Consider the following 24246-nt stretch of genomic DNA (forward strand, 5'->3'; position numbering starts at 1 on the left):
GTATAATAAATGGCAGAGAAGATAACTAGAAACATGTAAAAAATTGCTCTGTACTGCCTGAAATCCAACCAAGGTTAGAAATTTGGAATTTAGAATTGTATCAGTGGTACTATTGTTTCAGCAAGATTTTTCAGAGACCATGGGGAGTAATGGAAAAGATAGACATTTGAATCAATTTTGCAACTGGTACTTTTCAATATAAGTAGGGTCCATTGAATGATAAAGCTGTGACGATTGACAAGTATCTTGTGAATCATGGGTAAGTAAAGACGTAAGGAAATTAGTTGTTGTATGTTAGGAGGACGGTGAGCCAAGGAGCTCAAGGCCTCAAGAAGGTGAAACAGTAGATGAACTAGCAAAGGATACTGATAGACAATAAAAATTCAATAAAAGTCAGATGCTTCAGGGGGATTTCAAGTTCAACATGTCCAAAACTGAACCTCCCTCTTCTCCCCAACTCCTTCCTTTTATATTTTATATCCTGGTAAGTAATTCTGTCCTCTGAAGAATCCACACCAGAAATTGGAGAATAATCCTAGGCTATCATCTTGTTGACATCCCTCCTCATAACATCAAACCCAGTTTTTTGTATCTTTCAAACCCAGCCCCTCCCCCATTTTCATTTACAAGTACATGTTAAGATCACTTGGGCTCTGTGTGTATAAAATTTGATGATTTTGTACGTATTTCATGGGGTTGGTGATAGGACTAAATGAGACAATATATCAATTAGGCTCAGTACAGTACCCAGCACATGGTAATTATTGTCAATTTTCCTTATTAAATACTAATACTAATCAGCTCTTAGAATTGACATGCAAAATGAAACCTGTTTCCCGTCCTTGCCTAGAATGAAAGTATTGAAAAACAACCTAAATTGCTCATCAGAAGTACCACATGCTATACAAATTAACTTTTTTATATAAAGAGTGTGTGTATATATGTATTTTTTCCTGCCTAGACTTTAATAAGACTTTTAATTTGAGATCTGAGCAACAAGATAGGAATGTGTGATATAAATCATGCCACTCTAAGCACAGCCAAGCTAGGACTCAGACATTTTACTGGGATTATCTATAGCTATATATCTCATAAATAATTATTTAGAGAGATACATAAAAGGTTAGAATCACACCCATTGTCCCCTATTCCAACTTAGCCGTCTTTTAACTGAACAGCCAGTAAAATGGACGTCAAATTATCTTTTTTCATGGATTAAAGTGAATTTGAGAATATAGCTTGGGTGCACAGTCAGATTGGCTCCTAATAACTTTACCACTGCTACCTTACCTAGTGGGGGTAGAGGCTGCCATGACAAACTTCACTTTTGAAGGCTAGCTGAAGTAAGGACCTAGAAAGGCGTGAAATGCTTGGCTCCTTTCCTCTATTCACCAATCAAATATTCATTCCTGCTCTCTTGGAGAGGACATACTCAACAGACAAAGATGATTAGAAAACCACTTTTTCTAACTCTGTGCATCAGAAAGGGCAGATATTCCTGTGTTTTGGCCATAAAACAAACAGTTGGGGACGAGAGAAAACAGTCCTCATTAATATGCCCCCAGTGATATGAATATATGATTGGTGAAATGAGACTTTTCTGAGTATTGAAAAATATGAGGGTAAACATTACATTTTCAGGTAAAGGCACAGAAATTGGTGCCTCAGAAAATACTATAATCCGAAGCGAGTTTAATCAATGAAATCTACTCTTTGAAAATGAATAAGGGAATCATAAAGGACAAAACAACACAGAAATGGATAATAGACGTATTAGAAACATGTCAATACTTGAACATATTAACATAATATTAGAAATGTGCTAATAGGAATAAGATATGTGAAATTAATATATTGAGTATTCTTATAACTCATATTACAATTATATTAATTTTTGACAAGTAAGTATAAAGCAAGACATGGAAAAAATAGAAAGTTTCCATAGATCAACCAAAAAAGGGGGGGGTGTAAAATGCAGGCAATGTTGAACAGCAGAAAGAACATACTTGTGCTTTGAAGTGCACAGATCTGGGTTGAAATACCATCCCTGTCCCATGCTAGGTGCAGGGCCTCCTCCATGCCAGTCGACCTCCCCTAGCCTACTTGCTGGTCTGTGAAGAGAGTGCAACTTCCTGTGGGTGTAGGGCTAGAATGCACCACATCATGCCCAGCCTATGGTACCTCTCACACTCCCATAGTTTCCTCACTCCCTGGGAAACATATGATTAAAAATAAAGCCTAAAAGATATGAAATAATTTGTTTTGAATGAAAAGAGGTGACTTAGCTGGCCTTTCCTTCCAGGAAACAGGCTCCTAATACGCTGAATCTGAGCGGGAAGAAACAGCTTCAAATTGCACCAGTTTTCTTCTTGACTTCCTGGGGAGTGTAATATTGGACTAAATCCTAGTTCATAAAGTGTCCAAACCAAGAAGTTATTCAAAATAGTCATAAATATGTATTTAAATAATTTGAGAATAACCTAGTCTAATCTCTTCTGCAAGGATTTTAATCACGCATGTGTCTCACATGATTATACAGACTATGATCCAATTCATTTATTGGAAAACTGAACTGCCCTAAGTATTTTCTGAAATATATTTGTTAATTTATTGTATCATACATATTAATTTTTAATAAATATTTATTTTCTAGCTTTTACAACTGGGACAGTCATATTGCTGTTTGGAATTCAACTCCCAATTATCAAGTGATTGCTGATAATCCAGAAGGCTTACTTTTCAAATACAAAAGAGACAGAAAAATTCTCAACGTGGATCCAAAGGTAAGACTGCTTTTACATTTGTATATCTCTCTGAATTTTATTGTATTTTTTCCACTATTAAAAAATCTATTAAATATTTGACACTCTTAAATAATTTAAACCTAGAAATAAAAGACTATGTTGAAACATAAGGTATTCATTATTCCTTAAGAAAAAAAACTCCAAACTTAATCTGTTATCAGAAATCAGTAAGGAAGAGTTTGAGGGGAATTTAAATAGAACTCACAAGTGAGAATTGTTCTCCAAGCCTATCAGCTAAGTTAGATCAAGCAGCCATCGGGCAATGCATTTGTGTGTTCTGATCCTGGGGATGTCCAGTACTTTTTGCTCTAAATGGGAAGACGAACTATTTATGGAAGGGAGACTCTCACCTCAGAAATATTCCCAGAATTCTAACATCTCTTTTTATATTTAACGAATACCGAAAACAGTATTACCCTTTGTGTATTTCTTAAGTGTTAACTTAGAAAATACATGTTATTTAAATATTTTAAAGACATGTCCCATGATATTTTGTATTTGTTCAATGACAAATATTTACATCTTACATATTTTCAATGACTGTGTTTGCATCATGACTTTTAATCATGACTTGTATGTTTGGAGGAGAAGGTTAAAACTTGATTTAAAGTCATATGTTCTTGAGTTGCTTAGGCTTTTTTTTTTTAATTTTGGAAAACATATTACTCATATGACAGCATCAGTCTAAAATCCAAGCCAAGAAGAGTATTCCTTCACAGTGAAAGAAAGGAATTGTATGATATGCCTGGGATAGAGACAAGGATGGATGAAAGGAAAATGGGAGTCTGGTTCTAAAAACTTTCCCAAAACTTTTTAGAAATTTAAAATTAAAATAATAATAATAAAATTATTTTATTTCATATCCAATTAGTAAAATTTCTTGCTCATAAAAATTGCACAAAATTACATGCTCAAAGAATGAAAAAAGAAATTCTGTAGTAAGAAATGGATTGTTGTCTGCAATCAGATACAACTCCAACACAGTGACTTAACAGAACAGAAGCTTCTTTCTTTCTCATGTATGAGTCTCAGTTGTCAGTCCAAAGTTTGAATGGCCGCTCCACAGTCATGTAGGCCAAAAGGGCCCTCATCCTCTTGGACCAAAACAGATCTCCAGTCAAAACTAACACATTTCCAACAGAATTCATGGAGGGAGTTCAGACAGTGGAAAGGACACCTCTGCTCCAGTGCCTTTTAAGGAAGTTACCCAAAAGCTACCCCTCAAAGGTTCACTTATAGTCCAAGGCAAGAGCTTAGTCACATGGCAATATCTATCTACATGGATGACTGGGAAATATAATCTTTATTCAGGTGGTCATGTACCTAGCTGAAATCAGAAGTTCTGGAGAAGGGAGAAAAGTTGTGTGAGTAGAAACTAGCAGTTTCTGACCCAATGTTATCTCCTTCAAAAGAGCACTACTCTTGGGGCACCTGGCTGGCTCAATAGGAGGAGCATACAACGCTTGATCTTGGGATCGTGAGTTCAAGCCCCACATGGGGTTGTAGAGATTACTTAAATAAATAAAATTAAGAAAAAAGAACACTACCCTTTAATTGGTCTAGGGTTTCTCATTAGTAAAATGAAGGGTTGAACCTGAAAATAATTACAGCCATAATTATCATGAATTGATAAATATCAGCACACCTTCTCTCTAGTGGTGCCTCTTTCCTTCTCACAAATGTATGTCAAAATCGAGACAAAGGACAGGAAACTTAATAAATTATATTCACAGAGACATTTACTCTTAGAGGGTTAAAGACAAAAGTATTAATGGCTTCATTAGGAGGTACGAAATAAATTTTTGAATCAGTTTTGAATGATACCACTAAACTACTTTATGGCTCTATTTTAACTAATGACATATACATATTTCAAGAATGTATGTCATGAATTATAGTTTTTACAGTCTTTGTGGAATCATTATTGAATAAAAACTCTTTCTTCAACATGGTTTAAATAAGTTAACTAAATCACTCACTTCCTAAATAATTAATCATGAGACTTCAAAGATTTAATTTTTAATACATGAAATATAACATTTTTTTCTTTGAGGGAGGAAGGTTGTTTGTTTGTTTGTTTGTTTTTTAGACTTTATTTATTTATTTGAATGAGAGGGAGAGAGAGAGTGAATGAGAGAGAGAAGGAGCAGGGGGAGGGACCGAAGCAGACTCCCCATTGCGCAGGGAGCCCAATGCAGTACTCAATCCCAGGAGCCTTGGATCATGACCTGACCTGACGGCAGATGCTTAATGAACTGAGCCACCCAGGTGTCCCTAGGGGGTGAGAGATATTTTGATTATAATTTCATTATATTCAAAAGATTCACGATGAGTCTGAAGGAAAGGTATTTCCAAATCCTGGAGGAAGAATAGGGTCCAGTTAATTAGTGATGAGAGGAAAGAATATTTAAAGGAATTAGTTATAAAAAAACCATTGATGGGACACCTGATAAAATTTAGATACTTATATTTAATTTTTCTTTTAATTTTATCTTTTTGAAGATAAATCTTATAGTTGACCTACTGGGGAAAAAAAGTGCTGGTTTCAACACCAATAAACAAAATTCTATGCCTTACTTTATAATTAACTGGCTGCCTGGCCTGGTGAAATTCACTTAACTTCTTAGAGTTTTCGCATTCACAAATGGATGATGTGAGTGTTGCTGCTGTTTCCTGATCTCTAAAGTCCCCTCTACAGCACCAGTTCTCAGAGATTCTGACTCAACTGGTCCCAGGCATACATATTTTCACAAACAGCCAGTGTGGTTCTATTTCAGATTACCTATGAACCACAGATGGAGAAGAGCTTCTCCTTAAAAGGACAATAATCTCAAGAGATCTGACACTCTGTTTTCAAAGTGTTCTCAAACATTTGACCTCAAACAAAATATAACACATATATTTTAATTTTTATGGACTAGATATTAAATTAGCATGTACATCTACATAATACCTTAACTTACCTTCTTCTAAGAGCTATGATCCTTTTATCTTTCATGCACCCACATAGCATCTCTTATGGACCTACAGAATAATCAAAAAACAAGCTGTCAAGTTTTTAAAACTACAAATGCACAATGATAAGTTACATTTTTATACTTAATGTTATTATTAATAATTTTATTTTAAATTCTTCCTAAAATGAACATGAATACTGGCACAAAAACAGACACATAGACCAATGGAACACAGTAGAGAGCCCAGATATGGACCCTCAACTCTATGGTCAAATAATCTTAGACAAAGCAGGAAAAAATATACAGTGAAAAAAAGACAGTCTCTTCAATAAATAATGCTGGGAAAATTGGAATGTTATGTATAGAAGAATAAAACTCAACCATTCTCTTACACCACATGCAAAGATAAACTCAAAATGGATAAAAGGCCTTAACATGAGGCAGGAATCTATCAAAATCCTAGAGAAGAACATAGCCAGTAACCTCTTTGACATTAGCCACAGCAAGTTCTTTCAAGATATATCTCCAAAGGCAAAGGAAACAAAAGCGAAAATGAACTTTTGGGACTTCATCAAGATCAAAAGCTTCTGCACAGCAAAGGAAACTGTCAACAAAACAAAGAGGCAACCCACAGAATGGGTTGTAGTGTCGCAAATAACACTACAGACAAAGGGCTGATATCCAAGATCTGTAAAGAACTCCTCAAACTCAACACACACAAAACAGATAATCACGTTAAAAAGTGGGCAGAAGACATGAATAGACACTTGTCCAAAGAAGACATACAAATGGCTAACAGACACATAAAAAAATGTTCATCATTAGCCATCAGGGAGATTCAAATCAAAACCACATTGAGATACCACCTTATACCAGTTAGAATGGCCAAAATCAACAAGACGGTAAACAACAAGTGTTGGAGAGGATGTGGAGAAATGGGAATCCTCTTACATTGTTGGTGGGAATGCAAGTTGGGGCAGCCACTTTAGAAGACAGTGTGGAGATTCCATAAGAAATTAAAAATAGAGCTACCCTATGACCCTGCAATTGTACTACTGGGTATTCACCCCAAAGATACAGATATAGTGAAAAGAAGGGCCATCTGTACCCCAATGTTCATAGCAGCAATGGCCACAGTCACCAAACTGTGGAAAGAACCAAAGATGCCTTTCAACAGACAAATGGATAAAGAAGATATGGACCATATAAACAATGGAGTATTATGCCTCCATCGGAAAGGATGAATACCCAACTTTTGTATCAACATGGATGGAACTGGAAGAGAATACGCTGAGTTAAATAAGTCAAGCACAGATACTCAATTATCATATGGTTTCACTTACTTGTGGTGCATAAGGAATAACATGAAGGACATAGGGAGATGGAGAGAAGTGAGTTGGGGGAAATCGGAGGGGGAGACGAACCATGAGAGACTGTGGACTCTGAGAAACAAACTGAGGGTTTTGGAGGGGAGGGAAGTGGGGGTTGGGTGAGCCTGGTGGTAGGTATTATGGAGGGCACATATTGCATGGAGCACTGGGTGTGGTGCATGAACAATGAATTTTGGAACACTGAAAAAAAATTAAATTAAATTAAGTTAAAAAAATAAATAAAATCAATACCATAACTTTTAACACCATAACATGCTCTAAAATACTGTAAGAACAACAAAACTCAACTCTTCTTGTCTTTTCCTTCAAAAAATCCCTTTGAAATATTTTACACTGGTTGCCCAGGTAGCTCAGTCAGTTGGACATCTGCCTTGGGCTCATGTCATGATCTCCAGATCCTAGGAGATCCAGATCCAGATCCTCAACAGGGAGCCTGCTTCTCCCTTTCTCCTGCTCCCCTTCCCACTTGTGCAGTTTCTCTTTCTCAAATAAATAAGTAAAATCATTAAAAAAAAAAAAAAGAAATATTTTACACTTAAAATTTTAAAAGGTCAAGATAAATGAAAGGTGGAAACTGTGATAAACAGGATGTCTTTCCTCTGTATAACACAGATGTGGACTCATTAACTCTGAAAAGTGGTTCCCATGAAACATAGTTGTTTGTGAATGGTAACAGTGGAAAAAAGAAAATTGTGCAGATCTTAGAACGAGTAATATGAGTTCATTGGTTAAGAAATTCCAAATGCAATAAGAGTTTGGTTGCATTGAAAACAGGACCACTGGCTTTAACTTCCCTGCAGCTGTATAACATCTGGAACAAATAAAGCTGGTTTCTATTTTTGAGTGAAGAATGCTTGTCTGAGTGATTCACACCCACCAAAATGTTTCCAGTGTATTATCTTAGAAGGATTGAGTGGAAGCACTTTGCACTCACTCCCTGCATTATCTGGACAAATGAAAAAAAGTGGAATTTTGCTTTTAAGAAGCATTAACCATGGGAGAGTTTCCTTGAGTCTTAAAATAATATGGGTGGTCTAAAACCTTCATGATCTACTAATTGGAGGGACAGATTATATAGAACAGTTAAAAATAGGAAAAATCTTCCTTAATGGCACCAGCTTTTCTCCCCTCCCTCCTTCCATTCACTAAATGTGATAGCACATCACCTGGAAAAAATGCCTGGTTAATGGACGCTTAATAAGTATCATGGAATAAATGATTGAATGAATGATTCCCTCCAAACGCACAAAAGTAATACCACACTAATTAACAACTGAGAAGCAGATGATGTCACTGACACTTGGTATATAATGACAACCAGAATGGGAATAGCCACCTCATTCTATATTGATCCAAATAAGTCAGGAAATGAGTACAAGAATTTATCAGTGGAAACAGCTAGTGAAGCCATAATTTTAGTTTTTTAAAGGTTATGCAGAAATCTTAATTTTGGTACATGCTTGCAAGTGTTGTATGAACCCAGAAATACATAATTTAAACCAGCTGAAATTAAGACTGTTGAATTAGAACATGTTGTTGAGGGGCACCTGGGCAGCACAGTCAGTTGAACATCTAAATCCTGGCTCTGAGTCTCTGAGTCTGGTCTCCAGGTCACGGGATGGAGACCCGCATGGGGCTCCATGCTGAGCGTGGATTTTGCTTGAGATACTCTTTCCCTCTGCACCTCCCACTCATGCTCTCTCGCTCTAAAATAAATAAATACGTCCTTTAAAAAATGTTTTTGGTTTATGAGTAAATTGATTCAAACATGTTTAATGACTTACTCAAAGTCACATAGTTCATTATTGGTGGAGTCTAGCAATGGAGCTTCAATGTAAATATCATGAGACACCGTAGGAGATCTAAAGAGGAGCAAGAGTTCAAGCCTTGCCCTTTATTAAGCTTATAGTACTTTCAGGGAAATAGGCATGTAAAAAACATAACTGCAGTATAAAGCAGAAAGTGATATATTGCAAAAAAGAGAAATGCATTGGGAATTCAGTGGAAGGAGAGATAATATTTGATCTGAGGTAGGAGCCAGTGGAGAGGGAATGTTGAGAGGATAGCATTGAGAGGAACTAAGCATGAAGAGGTCATGGAAAGGCTTGAATGTAGGACTGTTGAGGATCATGAACTAGACTTGGGAGGAAATGGGGATACACCAAAGCTCTTGTGCAGGGAAATAACAAGATGAAAGTTAGGTGATATTTTTTATTTTGTTTTGTTTTGTTTTTTGTAGATTTTATTTATTTATTTATTTGAGAGAGAAAATAGGAGAGTGTATACACATGTTGGGCTGTGGGGAGAAGGGCAGAGGGAGAGGGAGAGAGAGAATCCCAAACAGACTCTGGTCTGAGCTTGGAGCCCCACATGGGGCTCTGTCTCACACCCCTGAGATCATGACCTGAGCTGAAATCAAGAATCAGATGCTCAACTGACTGAGCCACCCAAGCACCCCAAAAGTTATGTTTTAAGAGAATAAGAGGGACTAAATTAGGACAGACTAGGGAGGACAAACTAGAGAAGATGCTAGCATAACAATAATCCAGGTAAAGACCAAGAGGACTAGAACTAGATAGAAGTCCTGCTGTAGTTAGCAAGTTTCTGTGTTGATCTTTTAAATATTGCAACTGCCTGATCATTTAGGCAAAGACAGAACTAAGAGAATGCATATTTATGTGGGAAAAAAAATCTGAGAGGTCTTACTTCACCCCAACCTTCAGGAAAGAGAAAGAGAAAATATGAACTAATCCAGGATGAGTACAGAGAGAAAGGTGAGCTGAATGAACATTTGTAAGTCTGTTGTCTCTTCAATCTTCCTTCCATCCCCCTTTTCCGAATCTGGCATTTACTGAGTAACTACTGGGCACTGTGAGATATAAAAATGAATCAGAAAGGTGGTTTTCTTGCCCTTAAAATGCTTACAGGTTAATTGAAGTGTGGGTGGAAAAATACAATAAGCACAGAAATGGCAAACTATCTAGTGACCTGAAAGGACAGAGGAAGTTCAAAGAATTGAGAGGAAGCGCAACTTACTTTGGACCGAACGCATTCAAAAGTGGGTTAACAAGGGACGTCTGGGTGGCTCAGTTGGTCAAGCGTCTGCCGTCTGCCTTCTGCTCACCTCATGATCCCAGGGTCCCAGGTTCAAGTCCTACACCCAGCTCCTTACTCAGTGTGGACCCTGCTTCTCCCTCTGCCTGCTCCGCCTGTTCTGCCTATAGCTCTCCATGCTTCTGCTCTCTCTCTCTCTCTCTCTGACAAATAAATAAATAAAAATATTTTTAAAAACCGAATAAAATAAAATGGGTTAACAAGAGAGATAGCATCTGAACTGGATCTTGAAGGGGGGGTGGGGAGTATGGTGAGGACATGAGGATTGGAATAGAAGGGGTGTTCTGGTAGGAGGGAACTTCACATAGGTAGGTGAGGAAGCACCAAGCACGGGTCCGCATGGAGAGAGGACCCCGTTTTGTTTAGAGAGGAGCTGTGAACGTGGGCCGGACATCAGAATCACCCAGGAAGCTTTAGAATATACGATGCCTAACCTCATCCCCAAAGATTCTAATTTAATTGTTCCAGGTGGAACCCCTAGCAACCGTACTTTTCAGAAGCTCTCAGGTGATTCTAATGTGCAACCAGGGTTGGGATCAAGGTGTAAGAAGGAACGTAATAGCAAAGAAATTCTGAGAGAAAATTGAACTTCAAGGGTTGAAACCAAATCTATTGTTTTTCCCATTCTACATCGTTCAATGAGAATCTGTACCATCTGTGTCACGATTTAGAATTTCTGAGTATGAAAGGAGGTGAAGTTATTGTTCTATTGGCTAACCTTCATTGGTGTGCAAAAGAAAATCGGTATGAAAAATATGAAATTCCATAAGACAGTCTCCTTTTTGTTATTTTGTTTAATGTCTAATAAAATCTGCTTGAATATAGACATTTGATAAATGGCTGATAATAAAGCAAACAGAGAAGCAAAAAACATGTTAAAAGATGTCAAATGTGCATGGTTTCTATTAAATGTAGGAAATTGGTGAAACAAAAGACACTTTTATGGACTAAACCTTTCTGGATCTATCCTGAGTGTCACAGAATCTGGAAGGCAGGTGCAGTGCAGACTGTGCATTGACTCGGCAGGATGTATTTATTTTCTCTTTATACATCAATACTCCTCACTGTACAACAGGATGCTCCCAATCCAGACTTGTCCTTTTGAAAATCACAATTGTAGAAACAGAAATATGTGCTACTTTGGAATGCATACTCTTACCATAAGAGCTCTTTACCAGTGTCCAATCCACAGTGTCTTGATTAGGAGTGATTTCTGTCATTTCAGTAAAGGATTTGCCCTTCCTCTCTCCTCATAGTGGCCAAACAGAGCCCTACACTCCACCCCAAGTGATTCAAGCTGAATTGGTCTGTGGAGAGGCCCAGGAATCTGTATTTTTAGATGTTTCCCCAGGTGGTCCTAAAGGTTAGCTGGATTCGATATCCATTGTTTTGTTATTAGTTAATTAGTAGTACTTTATTAGCTGTTGGTTTCAACTTACAGGGTAAGTATGTCCATAAGGTAAACTAACTTCATTCTTCTAAAGTAAGTTCTAATTGTAAGTGGTCTAAATTACATATTCCTGAGACTATACATACTAGAAAGTACAGACAGCATGCCAAAGACTTCTGGATAACCTCCATGGTAATAAGACTGACCACACTAGATGCTTCCAGGATAAACTGCCGCTTTTTTTCCTCACTTATGTGGATCATTACAGAGTTGGGTGGTGGTATCCATTCTTGCTATCATGGTCTCATCAAGAATCACTTTGTCAGCTGGGTTTGTCCAGAAACTCAAATGAAACAGATATATGCTACAGAAACTCCTAAAGCAAAAACTGAAACCAGGGGCAGGAAATTTTCTGGTCACTTTACCATTGTATCTCCAGTACTAGCGTATGGTAGATGCTCAGTAAACATCTGTGGAACGAATAAACTGAATATTAAATATTTGTTAAAGAAATGAATAGTGGGGCCAAAAATAATTCTGGAAACTTTTGAGGTTAATTTTTAAACATTTCAGGATCTTGGGCACTGGAAACATATGTAGAGCTAATGCTATTTTTAGCTGAAAATTACCAGAGTAATTGACTGTGGTGCTTTTCCCTCCTTGGTAGATGAATAAAACCTGGGGGTTCTTTACTGAACTTTGGAGTGGTGACCTTGGGTGTCAGAGTAATGGTGATATGTCAGGTCCATGGGTGAATGAGAAAAGTATTTCTTTTAAGATTTTTCTTATTTAGTTGTCAAAGAAGGAGAGAGAGAGACAGAGGCACAAGCAGGGGGAGTGGCAGGCAGAAGGAGAATCCGGCTCCCGCTAAGCAAGGAGCTCCTTGTGGGACTCCATCCCAGGACCCTGGGATCATGACCTGAGCCGAAGGCAGACACTAAACCGACTGAGCCACCCAAGCGTCCCAAGACAAATATTTTTATTATTTTTTAAAATCAATATGTAGTCATCATTGTATATTATGCAGATACCAAAAAAAGACAAATTCTACTTTCTTTTCCTATGAGCAAAAGACTAGGTAAACAAAGTTTAAAATTAAAAATAATTTCTGCCAATAAAAACACAATTTTTGTTTGTTTAATTTAGAGGAAGATTCTAATGATTCTAGTGGTATTTTATCAAAACTCCTCTCTGTTTTGTTCCTCCAAAGCAACCACCACCCAAGTATTTGCTATTAGCAGGAAAGGTATTCATTGCCTCAGTGCTGCCTCCCGGTTCACTGACTACATTAATATCAGAGGGAACCTGTCACAGGACTGAAGTTGCTCCTCTCAAAACGGCGGCCCATTACACCTCTACACCCTTCCTGCAGATGATCCAGATTTAATCCCTTGAAGCTCCACAGTCCTAGTGAAGGTTCTCAATTTTACCATCGGCCTTTTTAAGGAGTTCAGGCATATGTCCTACTGGACATTTAAGGAAAAACAAACAAACAACCCCTACTGAATAGAATATATTTAAGCAAAGATACGGGTTCTTCAAAGTCTCCAACAGTGTTCCCTCCAGCCCCACGCAAACTCGAATGACTGGAGCACAGGACACTCACTTACCTACACCACTTTTCTGGCTCCTAGATTTTCCTTGGAGGCCTCTTGTAAATGTTGCTATTTAACTGTGGCACAGGCACACTTATTAGGTAAAGCTGAGGTCTTGCCAACTTTCTGGTTTCACTGCCCAAATTACTGAATGTTTGGTTGATTATAGCCCTAAAACACCCACATACTAAGAAGCTTTTAAACATTTTCTCCCTTGGGCAATCACCTGGTATACCTGAACTGAAAGTCTACCACATATAAATTAAGTATTTACTCAACAAACTGCTGCTAAAATCAATGGCCTTGAGGAATATCTTAAAAATGACATAACAGAGCTTGAGTTTTATGAATTAAAACTCCTAAAACTTCAATGCTGTGCCCTCCTCTTGACCTGAAAAACTGATTTTAATTTAACACACACTATTACAGAACAACCCTTAGAGATAACCACATGTTGTTAAGTGTCCAATGTATGATCTCACAGATGAAGCATAGCACAAGAAAGGTGAGCTGGAGGAAAGAAAAAATTAAATATAAAAATTCGCATTATTGTTTGTTCATCAGTGCTTAACGCTAAGAAAGTATGAGTGATAACCACTCACCATCCGAGCTGAATGTATGCAGTGAAAAAAAGGAAATATCCCAATAAAACATACATGACAAAGAAAAAGATGCCGCTTTAAGCTTCTAACTAGAAGGGCAGTGTAATAAAACCGAATGCCAAAGTTATAATAAAACTAATGTGGAAGTGAGAAAGGAGAAATTAGAGGAAAAAAGCTTTTCCCTCAATTCATGCTTACTTTTTTGCAAAACTTGTTATCACAAGCTAGGGCAAAAAGTATCAGAAAGAGTGGAAGTTTAGGTTCCTGGTTGAATGAAATGCATGAATAAGAACAAAAGAATTGTTTCCTCCATGATTTCAAAGACTTAATAGTTAATGACAAAGAAACAGAAACAGACACCAGAAAACCCACAAATCAGGCATGGAGTCATTGCAGGTGCAAAACCACAGCTAAGGGATTATTTCTAATTCAAGGGGAGCATGATTTCTTCTGGTCTCAACAGTTGAACTGGTAGTCAACTCCCATGGCCCCTTCTTAACCATTCACCACCCCAGCAGATGCTTACGATTTCTGAGGCACTGAAATCCCAAAGCAGAGTGAGGGATGTTGACATTTATTGGAACATGGAACACGATAGCATGAACAGTGATCAAGGCCATTGGCAAGAGTGGAAAATTTTATGTCGACAGTTTCTCAATTGTTATTGCTGGCTGGGATATCTCAGCATAAAACACAATCAAGCAAATGGCAGCCCCAACTTGGTACTCCCAGAAAACGACCTCACAAGCACAAGAGGCCGCTCCAGAGGATACGTTCTTAATCTTTTGGGAAATACAACTCATTTTAAAATTTCATGGATTTGCTCCAAAAAAAATGTACATATGGCCATACACACAGAGCAGTATAATAGTTTAGGATATTGAAAGACCTACATACATCTCTTAATGAATTCCACTTGAAAATGAGACCTAAGTACTCTCCAAAATACCTGGGAGCAGTTGAAGGGTCTGGATGAACAATAGAACAAGCAGGAAAGGGTCAGGAATTGCTACCAGGACTCAGGCTGGAGCTTAGACCTATTTAAGAGGGGCTGGCCTAAATAGATCCTATCAGCTTTGTGATTAGGGCAAACTGCTTAATTTCTCCAAGCACTTTTCTACCACTATCTTCTCATCTGTAAAATCTGTAAAACAACCATTTCACAAAAGGTTGTTGTGAAGATTAAGTAAAAAAATGTACTTACTGTGACACTGACTAGGTGGTCAGTTAATGAATATTGTTTCCTTGCAGAGTATCAACTCAGAAACAATGGAAGCCCGAGAGTGTCATTTTTCCCTGCAGTAGTCAAACACTGGAAATAATCTGTGTGCCCATGACTGGCAACGGTTAAATAAATCATGAAACATCAACATAGTGAAATAGCATGCAGCAGTCTTAAAAAAAAATAAAGCTATAGTTAGTAAAAGTGATGTACTAGTATGAAAAAAATGTTCATGTGACATTATTAAGTGAAAAAAGCAAGCTGTAAAACAATGTAAATAATATTCTAGGAATTACTCATAATTTATAGGAATTTCCCATTTATGGACCCTAGTCTCTGTTTTTCTCTCCAAGGTTTAAATGAGTATCTATAACCAAGTTTTTCATTTTGTCTTTAAGATGGATTCTTTTATTTTTTCTTTTAAAGATTTTATTTATTTATTTGAGAGAAAGAAAGCCAGAGACAGAGCATGAGTGGAGGAGGAGGGGGAAGAAGAAGAGGGAGAAGTAGAGCCCGACATGGGACTTGATCCCAGGACCCGGGGGTCATGACCTAAGCCGAAAGCAGATGCTTAACCGACAGAGCCACCCAGGTGCCCCAAAGATGGATTTGCCATCTGGATTTGCCCCAAAGATGGAAAATGCTTAGTCAAAAAGATATATCAGAAAACTTTATAAGGATATTGTCAACTCACTTTGTAGTTAGTATCAATTTACTGAACTATTTAAGGCTGAATATTCACCATGCCCTATTTTTGCATGCTTTTTAAACTTTGTTGATTTTATGGTTCAGACTTATTTGGAGTCATTTTCATTGTTACTTTTTTAAAAGATTTTATTTATTTATCTGATAGACAGAGATCACAAGTAGTCAGAGAGGCAGGCAGAGAGAGAGGAAGCAGTCTCCCCGCTGAGCAGAGAGCCTGATACATGGGGCTCGATCCCAGAACCCTGAGACCATGACCTGAACCGAAGGCAGAGGCTTAACCCACTAAGCCACCCAGGTGCCCCTCATTGGTTTTTTTTTAATTAGAGGTGAACATTTCTTTCATATGCATGTTAGTATATTGTATTTCTTCTTCTGTCATTGTTATTGTCTGCTACACACTTTTCTATACAGTTTTTAAAAAATTTTTTACTGATTATTTTTATTAACATACAATGTATTATTTACCCAGGGGTACAGGTCTGTAAATCATCAGGCTTATACACTTCACAGCACTCAGCATAACACATACCTTCTCCAATGTACATAACCCAACCACCCTCTCCACCATGCCCCCAGCAACCTTCAGTCTGTTTTGTAAGATTGAGAGTCTCTTATGGTTTGTCTCCCTCCCAATCCCATCTTGTTTCATTTTTTCCTTTCCTACCCCCAGTCCCCCAACTCTGCCTCTCATATTCCTTATATGATAGTTGTCTTTCTCTGATTAAATTATTTCACTCAGTCTAATACCCTCCACTTCCATCCACGTCATTGCAAATGGCAAGATTTCATTTCTTTTGATGGCTGCATTGTATTCCATTGTGTATATATACCACATCTTCTTTATCCATTCATCTGTTGATGGACATCTAGGTTCTTCCCATAGTTTGGCTATTGTGGACATTGCTGCTATAAACATTGGGGGTAAATATTCCCCTTCAGATCCCTACATTTGTATCTTTAGGGTAAATACCCAGTAGCATGATTTCTAGGTTGCAGGGTAGCTCTATTTTCAACTTTTATGGAACCTCCATGCTGTTTTCCAGAGTAGCTATGCCAGCTTGCATTGCCACCAACAGTGTAGGAGGGTTCCCCTTTCTTCGCATCCTCGCCAAAATCTCTCATTTTCTGACTTGTTAATTTTAGCCATTTTGACTGGTGTGAGGTGGTATCTCATTGTGGTTTTGATTTGTATTTCCCTGATGCCGAGTGATGTGGAGCATTTTTTCATGTGTCTGTTGGCCATCTGGATGTCTTCTTGGCAGAAATGTCTATTCATGTCTTCTGCCCATTTCTTGATTGGATTCTTTGTTCTTTGGGTGTTGAATTTGAGAAGTTCTTTATAGATGTTGGATACTAGTCCTTTATCTGATATGTCTTTTGCAAATATCTTCTCCCATTCTGTCAGTTGTCTTTTGGTTTTGTTAACTGTTTCCTTTGCTGTGCAAAAACTTTTGATCTTGATGAAGTCCCAATAGTTCATTTTTGCCCTTGCTTCCCTTGCCGTTGGTGATGTTTCTAGGAAGAAGTTGCTGCAGCTGAGGTTGAAGAGGTTGCTGCCTCTGTTCTCCTCAAGGGTTTTGATGGATTCCTGTCTCACATTGAGGTCCTTCATCCATTTTGAGTCTATTCTTGTGTGTGGTGTAAGGAAAAGGTCCAGTTCCATTCTTCTGCATGTGGCTGTCCAATTTTCCCATCATCATTTGTTGAAGAGACTGTCTTTTTCCATTGGACATTCTTTCCTGCTTTGTCAACGATTAGTTGACCATAGAGTTGAGGGTCTATTTCTGGGTTCTGTATTCTGTTCCATTGATCTATGTGTCTGTTTTTGTGCCAGTACCATACTGTCTTGATGATGAAAGCTTTGTAATAGAGCTTGAAGTCTGGAATTGTGGTTCCACCAACTTTGGCTTTTTTTTTCAACATTAGTCTGAATATTCAGGGTCTTTTCTGGTTCCATACAAATTTTAGGATTATTTGTTCCAATTCTTTGAAATAAATTGTTGGTATATTGATAGGGATTGCATTAAATGTGTAGATTGCTTTAGGTAGCATAGACATTTTCATAATATTTTTTCTTCCAATCCATGAGCATGGAACATTTTTCCATTTCTTTGTGTCTTCCTCAATCTCTTTCATGAGTACTTTATAGTTTTCTGAATACAGATTCTTGGCCTCTTTGGTTAGGTTTATTCCTAGGTATCTAATGGAGGTATCTTATGGTTTTGGTTGCAATTGTAAATGGGATTGGCTCCTTAATTTCTCTTTCTTCTGTATTGCTGTTGGTGTATAGAAATGCAACTCATTTATGTGCGTTTATTTCATATCCTAACACTTTACTGAATTTCTGTATGAGTTCTAGCACTTTTAGAGTGGAATCTTTGGGGTTTTCCACATAAAGTGTCATATCATCTGCAAAGAGTGATAGTTTGACTTCTCCTTTGCTGATTCGTATGCCTTTAATTTCTTTTTCTTGTCTGATTGCTGAGGCTATGACTTCTAGTACTATATTGAATAGCAGTGGTGATAGTGGACATCCCTACTGTGTTCCTGACCTTAGGGGAAAAGGTCTCAGTTTTTCCCCATTGAGAATGATATTTGCTGTGGGTTTTTCATAGATGGCTTCGATGATATTGAGGTATGGACCCTCTATCCCTACACTTTGAAGAGTTTTGATCAAGAAAGGATGCTGTATTGTCAAATGCTTTTTCAGCATCTATTGAGAGGATCGTATGGTTCTTGTTCCTTATTTTATTAATGTATTGTATCACATCGATTGATTTGCGGATGTTGAACCAACCTTGCAGCCCTGGAATAAATCCCACTTGGTCATGGTGAATAATCCTTTTAATGTACTGTTGGATCCTATTGGATACTATTTTGGTGAGAAATTTCACATCTGTGTTCATCAAGGGATATTGATCTGTAATTCTCCTTTTTGGTAGGGTCTTTGATTTTGGGATCAACATAGTGCTGACCTCATGAAATGAGTTTGGAAGTTTTCCTTCCATTTCTATTTTTTGGAACAGTTTCAGGAGAATAGGTATTAATTCTTCTTTAAATGTTTGGTAGAATTCCCCTGAGAAGCTACATGCCCCTGGGCTCTTGTTTGTTGGGAGATTTTTGATGACTGCTTCAATCTCCTTACTGGTTATGGGTCTGTTCAGGTTTTCTATTTCTTCCTGGTTCAGTTGTGGTGGTTTATGTGTCTCTAGGAATGCATCCATTTCTTCCAGATTGTCTAATTTGCTGGTATTTAGTTGCTCATAACATGTTCTTATAATTGTTTGTATTTCTTTGGTGTTGGTTGTGATCTCTCCTCTTTCATTCATGATTTTATTAATTTTGGTCCTTTGTCTTTTCTTTTTGATAAGTCTAGCCAGGGGTTTATCAATCTTATTAATTCTTTCAAAGAACCAGCTCTTACTTTCGTTGATCTGTTCTACTGTTCTTTTGGTTTCTATTTCATTGATTTCTACTCTGATCTTTATGATTTCTCTTCTCCTACTGGGATTAGGCATTCTTTGGTGTTCCTTCTCCAGCTCCTGTAGATGTAGCATTAGGTTATGTATTTGAGACCTTTCTTTTTCTTGAGAAAGTCTTGTGTGGCTGTATGCTTTCCTCTCAGGACTGCCTCTGCTGTGCCCCACAGATTTTGAACAGCTATGTTTTCATTATCATTTGTTTCCATGAATTTTTTCAATTCTTCTTTAATTTCCTGGTTGACCCATTCATTCTTGAGTAGGATGCTCTTTAGCCTCCATGTATTTGTGTTCTTTCCAACTTTCCTCTTGTGATTGGGTTCTAGCTTCAGAGCATTGTGGTCTGTAAATATGCAGGGAATGATCCCAATCTTTTGGTACCGGTTGAGACCTGATTTGTGGCCAGGATGTGATCTATCGTGGAGAATGTTCCATGTGCACTAGAGAAGAATGTGTATTCTGTTGCTTTGGGATGGAATGTTCTGAATGTATCTGTGATGTCTCATCTGGTCCAATATGTCATTTAAAGCCTTTATTTCCTTGTTGATCTTTTGCTTGGATGATCTGTCCATTTCAGTGAGAGGAGTGTTAAAGTCCCCTACTATTATTGTATTATTGTTGATGTGTTTCTTTGAATTTGTTATTAATTGTTTTATATAGTTGGTGTTCCCATATTAGGGACATAGATATTTAAAATTGTTAGATCTTCTTGTTGGACAGACCCTTTGAGTATGATATAGTGTATTCCTCATTTCTTCTTATAGTCTTTGACTTAAAGTCTAATTTATGTGATATAATGATTGCCACCCCAGCTTTCTTTTGATGTCCATTAACATGGTAAATTGTTTTCCATCCCCTCACTTTAAATCTGGAGGTGTCTTAGGGCCTAAAATGAGTTTCTTGTAGTCAGCATATTGATGGATTTTGGTTTTTTATCCATTCTGATACCCTGTGTCTTTTGATTGGGGCATGTAGTCCATTTACATTCAAGATAACTATTGAAAGATATGAATTGAGTGCCCTTTTATTGCCTGAAAGGTGACTGTTACTGTGTATAGTCTCTGTTCCTTTCTGGTCTACTACTTTTAGGCCCTCTCTTTGCTTAGAGGACCCCTTTCAATATTTCCTGTAGGGCTGTTTTGGTGTTTGCAAATTCTTTTAGTTTTTGTTTGTCCTGGAATTTTTTTTTATCTCTCCTTCTATTTTCAATGTTAGCCTTGCTCGTATAGTATTCTTGGCTGCATATTCTTCTCATTTCGTGCTCTGAATATGTCATGCCAGTCCTTTCTGGCCTGCCAGGTCTCTGTGGATAAGTCTACTGCCAGTCTAATATTTCTACCATTGTATGTTACAAGTCTGTTTGTTACAGACTTCCTGTTCTGAGCTGCTTTCAGGATTTTCTATTTGTCACTAAGACTTGTATGTTTTACTATTAGATGATGGGGTGTGGACCTATTTTTAATGATTTTGAGGGGTGTTCTCTGTGTCTCCTGGATTTTGATGCTTGTTTCCTTTTCCATAGTATGGAAATTATCTACTATAATTCACTCCAATATACCTTCTGTCTCCTTCTTTCTTCTCCTTCTGGAATCCCAATTATTCTAATATTGTTCATCTTATGGTATCACTTATCTCTCGAATTCTCCCTTCGTGGTCCAGTAGTTGTTTGTCTCTTTTGCTCAGTTTCTTTATTCTCCATCATTTGGTCTTCTATATCACTAATTCTCTCTTCTACCTCATTTGTCCTAGCATTAAGAGCCTCCATTTTTGATTGCACCTCATTAATAGCTTTTTTAATTTCAACTTGGTTAGATTTTAGTTCTTTTATTTCTCCAGAAAGGGGTTTTATTCCTTCAGAAAGCATTTCTCTAATACCTTCCATGCCTTTTTCAAGCCCAGCTAGCACCTTTATAATCATCGTTCTGAACTCTAGTTCTGACATTTTACCAATGTCCATATTGATTAGGTCCCTAGCCATCAGTACTGCTTCTTCTTCTTTTTTTTGTGGTGAGTTTTTCTGCCTTGTCGCTTTATCCAGATAAGAATATATAAACGAGAGAATAAAATACTAAAATCGTGGCAAAGACCCCAGAAAAATGTATGCTAACCAAACCAGAAGAGTCCCAAAACTGGGGGGGGAGAAGAAAGGAGGAAAAAAGAAATAATAAAATAAAAAATAAAAAATTATATATATATATATATATATATATATATATATATATATATATTTTAGACTGGTGAATAGAACAGAGCCACTCACTTGATTTTAGGTCTATTTTGGTCTCTTAGAAGAAATTACCTCCCAAAGTTTTAAAGAAAGAAAAACTTATACATATATAAAAATAAGGGTAAACATGATGAAGGGATGGAATATGACTGTAAAGATGAAAATTTTTTGGGGCGCCTGGGTGGCTCAGTGGGTTAAAGCCTCTGCCTTCGGCTCAGGTCATGATCCCAGGGTCCTGGGATCGAGCCCCACATCGGGCTCTCTGCTCAGCAGGAAGCCTGCTTCCTCCTCTCTCTCTGCCTGCCTCTCTGCCTACTTGTGATCTCTCTCTGTCAAATAAATGAATAAAATCTTTAAAAAAAAAAAAAAAAAAAAAAAAAAAAAAAAAAAAAAAATAAAGATGAAAATTTTTTAAAAATTCTAAAGAAGGAATGGTAAGATAAGTTGTTTGGAAAAAGAAAAGAAAAAAAAAAAGAGGAGGGAATTGCTCAGGCTGGAAACTAGAACAAAGCACGTGTTAGATTAGGGTATATTTGGATCTATTAGAAGAAATTGTATCCCAACATTATTTGGAAAAAAACCCCACCTATATGTATACCAAAAATAAGGTTAAATACAATAGAATAAGGGATAAAATATGACTGTAACAATGAAGATTTAAAAAGATTTTTTTAGAAAAGTATTGTTAAAATAAACTAGTTAAAACACGCTAAAAGAGGAAAGAGGAAAAGTTAAAAAAATTAGAATAAGAGGGCACCTGGGTGGCTCAGTTGGTTAAGCAACTGCCTTTGGCTCAGGTCATGATCCTCACGTCCCAGGATTGAGTCCCACTTTAGGCTTCCTGCTCGGCAGGGAGTCTGCTTCTCCCGCTGACCTCCCTCCTCTAATTATTTCTCTCTCTCAAATAAATAAATAAAATTTAAAAAAATAGAATAAAAAATAAAATTTAAAAAAATTTAACTTTGCAAGACTAAAGATCATGGGGGAAAAGCCATAATTCTACATGTTGCTTTCACCCAGCTCTGGAGTTCTGCTGTTCTCCTTGATCGGTGAGCTTGATCTTGGCTGGATGTTCTTGCTGATCTTCTGGGGGAGGGGCCTGTTGCAGTGATTCTCAAATGTCTTTGGCAGAGGTGGAATTGCACCGCCCTTTCCAGGGACCAGGCTAAGTAATCTGCTTGGTTTTGCTCTCAGGAGCTTTTGTTTCCTGAACGCTTTCCAGAGAGCTCTGGAGGACAGGAATGAAAATGGCAGCCTCCCAGTCTCTGGCCCAGAGGAACCAAGAGCTTGGGCCCCACTCCTCAGTGTGCCCTCAGAAATGAGTAGTGAATGACTCCTGTCCCCATGGTCTCCGACCGCAATCTGAGCTCACCCGGACTATGGCTGAGCATCTCTATCTCTGGCACATGGCCCCATTTGGAGTTTCCAAACCCAGCAGATTCTTGCCGCGTTGCTCCTCCAAGAGCAGGAAGGTGAGTCTCCCTGGTTCTGCCACTGTGGAGTCCCTGCTCAAAGAGCAGTGGTCCAACTGTGCCTTGGATCAAGGTTTAAGGTAACCCTGATCTGAAAGCTCACTCTTTGGCTCCGTCTCTGTAGTTGGCTTCCCTGCTCTGATACCTCGCAGCTTTGCCACACTCAGAGACCCCCAATCTTTCTGTGACCCCACAGGACCTGAGACCACACTGTCCCTGCAAGGGCTCCACCCCCCTTAGCCTCTGGAATGATGTCCCTCAGTGGAGCAGACTTCTAAAATTTCCGATTTTGTGCTCCACTGCTCTGCTGCTTGCCGGGAGCTGGCCCATCTCCAGTGGTCTATCTTCCTGTCGCTTCAGATTCACTTCTCTGCATGTTCTACCATTCAGAAAGTGATCGATTTTCTGTTTCTAGAACGCTGCTCTTCTTCTCTTCAATCTCCTGCTGAGTTTGTAGGTGTTTGGAATGGTTTGATACCTATCTAGCTAAACTCATAGGATCTGATGTCATTTCAGTCTGCTACCCCTCTGCCATCTTGCCTCTCTCTTACTCTCTTTAGGGTTTTAATAGGGTTTTTTAAAATTAAATTTTAAGTATTCTATATATAAAAGGTAGAAAATCTTTGTCTATCATACTTTTTAGTGACATATTACAATTTAGATATCTGTTTTTTAACCTAATGTTTTTTGACATTAAACTTTTATATAGTTCAAACTATTAAATTCCCTTGCTGATTTCTTCTGTGTTTCCATGTTTAAAAAGATTCCCATGCAAAGACTGGATGAATATTAACCTATATTTCCTTCTACCTTAGTTTGTTGTTTTCTTTCTATATTTAAATATATAATTTTTCTAGGATTTTTTGAAGTAAGGTTAGAGTCTTTTTACTTTGTTCTAACAATTATTATTTTTCAGTAATTTATAACTGTTGATCTTATCCCAATAACTTGATTTACTTGTATTTTATGTTTGGCTTAGAAACCCATCTCTTCTAGGAACTAGTAATGGCTTCAGGCATTAGTTGTTGTTGTATATGTAAGATTGTTTTAGAACTCTTATTATCTATTGTTGAGGAATAATTTTTAAAATAAGGTAGAATCATGATTTTCATACAGACATAAAATAAACATGTGTCAAAAAAATTTTAACTCATTAATGAGGGACCAGTAAAATGTTATAATTGGTTTGAATAATTCAAAGGGCAGAGATTGATAAAGGGTATAAGAAATTCTGAAATGAAGGGGCACCTCAGTGGCTCAGTTGGTTGAGCATCCAACTCTTGAT

The 24246-nt window shown here is 37.6% G+C and overlaps 1 protein-coding gene across 1 annotated transcript in view; it reads left to right on the forward strand.

Annotated features, from left to right (window-relative positions):
* The window catches only part of CFAP299 (cilia and flagella associated protein 299), a gene marked incomplete at both ends in the record, with an annotated part of 100541 nt that overhangs the window by 71698 nt on the left and 4597 nt on the right, over positions 1 to 24246 (forward strand). The window contains one exon of the mRNA XM_080796391.1: positions 2654 to 2783. Coding sequence (XP_080652517.1) covers positions 2654 to 2783 — 130 coding nt within the window. The remainder of the gene's footprint in view (positions 1 to 2653; positions 2784 to 24246) is intronic.

The sequence above is a fragment of the Martes martes genome (genome assembly GCF_963455335.1).
Source record: "Martes martes genome assembly, chromosome: 2".
Taxonomy (NCBI): domain Eukaryota; kingdom Metazoa; phylum Chordata; class Mammalia; order Carnivora; family Mustelidae; genus Martes; species Martes martes.